We start from the raw sequence: 7141 nt of genomic DNA on the forward strand, positions 1-7141 counted from the left end.
ATTGTTTTTTTTTTTTTTTTTTTTTTTTGCTGTACGCGGTCCTCTCACCGTTGTGGCCTTTCCCGTTGTGGAGCACAGGCTCCAGACGCGCAAGCTCAGCGACCATGGCTCAACGGGCCCAGCCGCTCTGCGGCATGTGGGATCCTCCCGGACCAGGGCACGAACCCGTGTCCCCTGTATCAGCAGGTGGACTCTCAACCACTGCGCCACCAGGGAAGCCCAGTATTGTTATTTTTGATGATTATTTTCAAGAGCAAATACTTAAGATCAAGATAGAAATGAAACTGTCAAGTTTTTTAAAAATAAATTTGAATAAATACAAGTGCACTAAGTTTTTTCAGAAAAGGAAAATGGAATATGACATCTTGGACTCACTGTCAAGTATTTTGATGACTGCTTTCCATAAATTATCTTCAAAAATCCACATTATATCACATAAAACATTCTAATAGTTAAGGAGCTCAGAGCATTTGTGGTAAATTTTCAGCCTTTTTTATATTTGAGAACAGGATCCTGTATTTGCAGCTAGGGTGTGGAGGTTGTACTATTTTCAAGATAGTTTGTAAAGATGAATAAAATTTAATTAACAATTAATTACTTTCAAGTATCTTGCCACAAGGTTAACAAATACAAATATTGTCTCTTTCTTTTTATGCTCAGACTAGTAAATTGAAATACTTGCAAATCTCTAAATATGTCTAAGCTTTTGAATTTACAAGATGTCTTTTGGGGGTTTAGTGGAAATTTTCCTGAGCTCCCACCCTCCAGTCTGGGCTGAATGTCCCTTTTTGTGAACCCAGGGAGTGCCCTGGACATATTTCAAAAATAGCACTTAACTGACAGAATTATAATAATCTGTTGACTTCTTTGTTTTCACCAGTTGATTTTAAATCTCATGAGGTCATGAATGGTATATTTTTTTTATACTAGAGTCTACTGCACAGACAATACAGAGTTAATATTTTATATTTGGTTAAATAAGCAAGTGAATAAATTGTTTCTATATTCTAATTTGCATAAAAAAGATTATTTTAGTAGGAATATGAACTTCACTCAAATGACTGGATGCTAACACAATATTTTGTGTCTTCTCTTACAGGCTCTTAAAACTGATCTACAATGGAAAAATTTCTTTTTTATCTGTTTTTCATTGGCATAGCAGTGAAAGCTCAGATCTGTCCAAAGCGTTGTGTCTGTCAGATTTTGTCTCCTAATCTTGCAACCCTTTGTGCCAAGAAAGGGCTTTTGTTTGTGCCACCAAACATTGACAGAAGAACTGTGGAACTGCGTTTGGCGGACAATTTTGTTACAAATATTAAAAGGAAAGATTTTGCCAATATGACCAGCTTGGTGGACCTGACTCTATCCAGGAATACAATAAGTTTTATTACACCTCATGCTTTTGCTGACTTGCGGAATCTGAGGGCATTGCATTTGAATAGCAACAGATTGACTAAAATTACAAATGATATGTTCAGTGGGCTTTCCAATCTCCATCATTTGATACTGAACAACAATCAGCTGACTTTAATTTCTTCTACAGCATTTGATGACGTCTTTGCCCTCGAGGAGCTGGATCTGTCCTATAATAATTTAGAAACAATACCATGGGATGCTGTTGAGAAGATGGTTAGCTTGCACACCCTCAGTTTGGATCACAATATGATTGATAACATTCCTAAGGGGACTTTCTCCCACTTGCACAAGATGACTCGGCTAGATGTAACATCAAATAAATTACAGAAGCTACCACCTGACCCTCTCTTTCAGCGAGCTCAGGTCCTAGCAACCTCAGGAATCATAAGCCCATCTACTTTTGCATTAAGTTTTGGTGGAAACCCTTTGCATTGCAACTGTGAATTGCTGTGGTTGAGGCGTCTATCCAGAGAAGATGACCTGGAGACCTGTGCTTCCCCAGCACTTTTAACTGGCCGCTATTTTTGGTCAATTCCTGAGGAAGAGTTTTTGTGTGAGCCTCCTCTCATTACTCGTCATACACATGAGATGAGAGTCCTGGAGGGTCAGAGGGCAACCCTGAGGTGCAAAGCCAGGGGAGACCCCGAACCTGCAATTCACTGGATTTCTCCTGAAGGGAAGCTTATTTCAAATGCAACAAGATCTCTGGTGTATGATAATGGAACACTTGACATTCTTATAACAACTATTAAGGATACAGGAGCTTTTACCTGCATTGCTTCCAATCCTGCTGGGGAAGCAACACAAATGGTGGATCTTCATATAATTAAGCTCCCTCACTTACTAAACAGTACAAACCATATCCATGAGCCTGATCCTGGTTCTTCAGATATCTCAACTTCTACTAAGTCAGGTTCTAATGCAAGCACTAGTAATGGTGATACTAAAATCAGTCAAGATAAAATTGTGGTGGCAGAAGCAACATCATCTACGGCACTGCTTAAATTTAATTTTCAAAGAAATATCCCGGGAATACGTATGTTTCAAATCCAGTACAATGGTACTTATGATGACACCCTTGTTTACAGGTAAGAAAAATTAAGCAAATTTTTGTACTTGCTGTGCATCTTAGTGTAGGACTTGATAATCTACTACTGATCTTTTTCAATCAGCAGTGCTACTCTGTGTTGTAATTAAAGTACTCCACTTTTTAAAGTATATAATGTAAGGCTTGTGAAAGGTGAATACATGTGGAGAAATATTTTGAATGCTGTTATTTTCAGAGAGTTCAAATTTATATTTAATATTATGCTTACTTACTTTTTCCCCCTCATCTAAGAGATGTGACTATCAGAGAACAAGATTGATTTACCTTAAAAACTCAAAAACATACCAGAACTTAAACATCCACATGAGTGTTCTTTCCTTCAAGGAAGTCACATTGGGAGGCTATACTATTATCCCAATAATGCTGCCATTGCTCAAAGCATTTTTGGAATTATCTTTAGAACCTTCGTCATACTATTTTGAATATCCTCAGTGGTGGCAAATCTTCGTCTTTTGAGGGTGAATTTGAATTTTGGAAACAAGCAAAAGCCATTTGGAGCCAAGTCTTGTGAATAAGGTGGGTGATCAAGATGGGTATTGCCATTTTTGGTCAAAAATAGGATGTAACTATAAAATAATGAGACTGATTTTTTGAGCGATTGAGTTATGTGTGTGTGTGTGTTGTCTCATATACACTGGTTCTTAAGACAGTTCCAAAGAGAAAGTTTATAAGTATTTTGAGCAGTGAAAGTATCAGTGGAGTTAAATGTGTAATCTCTGGGTAAGGATATTTGTGGAGAATTTGCATCTGACTAAAGAAATTCTGGTATGTTTTTCTAAAGTTCAGCCTCATTGATTTATAGTCACATCTTGTCCAATTTTCAGTTGGAAATATACATTTTTACCTCTCCATATAATTTTACTCATGATAGACTATTGTTACTCCTAGGAAATGATGTAAAATCATGGCTTTGAAATATACATGTATATACATGTATATATGTATATATATATATACAAATATATATATTTTGCCTTTCAGCTTTTCTGAAATAAAATCAAATCAGTTTTTATATATCCAGATGAATTCTTGAAGATAATTTGATTTTTGCTCATGTATGGAAATGAGAGAAATTTTTTTAAAAAATAAGCATGGGCTGGTAGGAAAAAACAAAACTGACCTAGCTAACCATGTGACCGATGCTGGGCAAGGTTCTACTTGGCTGAGTTTTAATTTTCTCATCTTTAAAAGGAAGAGATTAGAGTAAATGGTTTCTAATATCCCTCTCATCACTAAATGTATGGGGATGTAGACTGCGATGCGTGTATATTAGCATATAGTAGTTTGCTGTTGTCATACTCAGCTTTTCACTTAGGCTATGGATTATTTAACCCGTTGTCAAAGATGAGCATCTATCCCTACCCCTTACTTTCCTGTAGCTACTAGACATTCTATATACTTTAAACATTAGCTCTGTAAAATAGGTCAGTTTCTATTTTCCAAATTCCAAGATTTTAATCCTTCCATGGCAAGTAAATTCTCTTATGACCCTGAGGAAATTGCTTGAATTCCTGACCTTAATGTTTGTCATGTGTAAAATGGTGATAATGCCTACCTCATAAGTCATTGTAAAAATGAAATCATAATGCATATAAAGTGCTTAGTAATGCCTGGCATTTCTTATGCACCCACTAAATGGTAGTGATCTCAACCACAATACATACTCTAGCCTAAAAGTTTCTTGATACATTTAGAACACATTATTTAGGTTATATAATACATTAGCATTGCCAAGTCTTGAAATTTCTAAAACTCTTTCAGAGAAAAAAGAGAGTTTCAAGCCTATTTTCCAAATTAAATCTTAGTCATATATGGTTGCTACTGAGTAGAAAAAGGTAGTGGAGAATAGGAGCCACAGAAGACTTCAGTGATACAGTGGATTCAGAGGTGTCTTAAACTCTTATCAAACTTTACAAACTATGTTGTGAAAGTAATTTCATCGGCCCACAATGGGGAGGATAAGGGATTTATGCTCTGGTCAACAGCTTTGCCCTGTTCATGATTCTAGGATAATATTACGCATCAACCTCATTTATAGATAAAAGCATACTGGGAACCAAGTGTTGAAGACATAAGAGAGGGTTGAGATCTGTAAATAAAGTACTTTAATCTTAGTAATTATCTTAGTTATTAAAGATAGATTTAATGGGTACCATTCCATAGTAGCTTATAACTGATTTGAAAAAGAAATACTCTGAATTTCATTTCCATTCTGGTTTCTAATGTGATTGTCAGTGTTTTCCCTTCCTTCAAATTGGCTTTTAGTCACAGAGGTGTTGTAAGTGCTAAATGGATTTGTTTAGTAGTCAGATAATGTCACAGTCACACCTTTCAAAAGTAATTTGTTATAAATGATTTTTTAGCAGTGGCTTTTATTAGGAATTCTGCTTTGCCAAGCAATGTAATTAGTAAGCTTGTCAAGACATAGTGCAGGCACCATTAATATGATGCAGAATCCAACAATTACTTTTAGCCATTTTAACTGAAGATTAGATCATTTTCTCATATTTCATATGTTATAAATGTGCTTATCTTAATGAGTACTAAAATGAAACAGAACTAAAGTCATAATGACTGGGTGTGTATCTGTTTTGTTTTGTTTTTAATATTAACACAAATTCCATTGTCCCTCAGAATGATACCTCCTACGAGCAAAACTTTTCTTGTCAATAACCTGGCTGCTGGAACTATGTATGACTTGTGTGTCTTGGCAATATATGATGATGGCATTACTTCCCTCACTGCCACAAGAGTCGTGGGTTGCATCCAGTTTACTACGGAAGACGATTATGTGCGGTGCCATTTCATGCAGTCCCAGTTTTTGGGAGGCACCATGATTATTATTATTGGTGGAATCATCGTAGCCTCTGTGCTGGTTTTCATCATCATTCTAATGATCCGGTATAAGGTTTGTAACAATAATGGGCAACACAAGGTCACCAAGGTCAGCAACGTCTGCTCTCAAACTAATGGGGCTCAAATACAAGGCTGCAGTGTGACGCTGCCCCAGTCCATGTCCAAACAAGCTGTGGGACACGAAGAGAATGCCCAGTGTTTTAAAGTTGCCAATGACAATGTGATACAATGTTCAGAAACTTGTTCAAGTCAGGACTCCTCTACCACTACCTCTGCTTTGCCTCCTACCTGGACTTCAAGTACTTCTGTGTCCCAAAAGCAGAAAAGAAAGACTGGCACGAAGCCAAGTACCGAACCACAGAGTGAAGCTGTCACAAATGTTGAGTCCCAAAATACTAACAGGAACAACTCAACTGCCTTGCAGTTAGCTAGTCGACCTCCTGATTCTGGCACAGAGGGACCCACATCTAAAAGAGCACATTCAAAGCCAAGTAAGTTTCTCACTTTGCCTGCTGAGAGATCCAGAGCAAGGCACAGGTACTCCCTGAATGGAGAATTAAAGGAATGCTATTATTATATTAACTCACCGAACACATGCGGACTGTTTTCTAAAAGAAGCATGTCTGTGAATGCGATGTTAATTCAGTCCAACAGTTCTAATGGGCATAGTGGAAAAGCAACTCTTTCAAATTCTGAGTGGATATTGGAAAGCACTGTGTAACCTATTATTTCTTTTTAATGAAAAAATTATTTTGAGAACTCACATAGGAAATTGGAATTTGAAATCCCAGTCTTATCTCTCTGATTCATGGCTAACAGAGCCATGGCATATAAACCCTCTAGGGTACAGTTACTTCATATATACATGGATATATATGAAGTAACTTCATATATATCCATGTATATGTGAAGGTCATATATATAAAATTGTTTAGGGCAAAAGCATGACAGCAGTGCCTTCCCCATTCTAGGACCAGCTACCAGGTTCTGCAATAGCAGACCACAAAATAAAAGTTGTCATATGAAAAAAAAAGTCTTGCATAAATAATGATATTTCCTCCAGTCTTACAAAGTACCACCTATGGATGATTGGTATTTTTCAATGAGTAGATTGTATATTTTCTTTCAATTACAGTGGTGTTTGTTTTTAGGCAAATATTTTAGAGAACAGCTCTGTGTTGTCATGTTGTTTAAAATAAAATAGTCAAGTATACCCAGACAGTGTTAAAATAAGTACCCTTCTAATCAACATTCTTGGTTCAGGTGCCTTAATGGGTCTAAGATATTTCTCATCTATGACACAGCTTTTTCAGTGGGAAGCAGAAGAAAATGCAATTGATTTTTCATTTGGCAAAAAATGCCAATTCAGTTTTAAGCCACAGGCCAGTCATATGCATCTGCCTGGGCTTATGAAGGTGTTTTCATTCATTCAGTACACATTTGGTGACCAAATGAGCTTTATATTTTTCTTAATGCAAGTTAAATAGGGAAACAAAAATACAAAACTGCCTCCTTTATCAAAGGAATATTTATTTTTATCACCAAGTTAAATAAAAATCTTCTAATAGAGTTCTTATTACATTTATAAGCAATATAAAGTCATTGCTCATTAACCAGATAGTAGTTTCGTTTTTGTCTTCTGCTCTATAATTCTGAATTTGAATGTTTCTCTCTGAGTAAATGTATTTATGATTTGAACCAAAACTTGTGATGAAATTTAATTAGAAATTATACAGCTTAGTGGGAATATGTCATTTAAAA

At 36.2% G+C, this 7141-nt stretch overlaps 1 protein-coding gene across 1 annotated transcript; it reads left to right on the top strand.

Moving 5' to 3' along the window:
• The first annotated feature begins 372 nt into the window (after positions 1 to 372).
• LRFN5 (leucine rich repeat and fibronectin type III domain containing 5) lies at positions 373 to 6248 on the top strand. Its single transcript, XM_022570667.3, has 2 exons — positions 373 to 2504; positions 5159 to 6248. The coding sequence occupies exons 1-2, from the start codon at positions 1120 to 1122 to the stop codon at positions 6099 to 6101; spliced, it is 2328 nt and encodes a 775-aa protein (XP_022426375.2). The 5' UTR covers positions 373 to 1119; the 3' UTR covers positions 6102 to 6248.
• Positions 6249 to 7141: the final 893 nt, after the last annotated feature.

Source organism: Delphinapterus leucas, chromosome 2 (assembly GCF_059928025.1).
Source record: "Delphinapterus leucas isolate spDelLeu-1000000601 "Yukka" chromosome 2, BTC_Dleu_Yukka2, whole genome shotgun sequence".
Taxonomy (NCBI): domain Eukaryota; kingdom Metazoa; phylum Chordata; class Mammalia; order Artiodactyla; family Monodontidae; genus Delphinapterus; species Delphinapterus leucas.

Excerpts from the sequence above, each read along its gene's own strand:
- LRFN5 (XM_022570667.3), top strand. The coding sequence starts at position 1,120 with ATGGAAAAATTTCTTTTTTATCTGTTTTTCATTGGCATAGCAGTGAAA. Across the intron at positions 2,505-5,158 it reads GATGACACCCTTGTTTACAG|AATGATACCTCCTACGAGCA; the intron begins GTAAGAAAAATT and ends ATTGTCCCTCAG.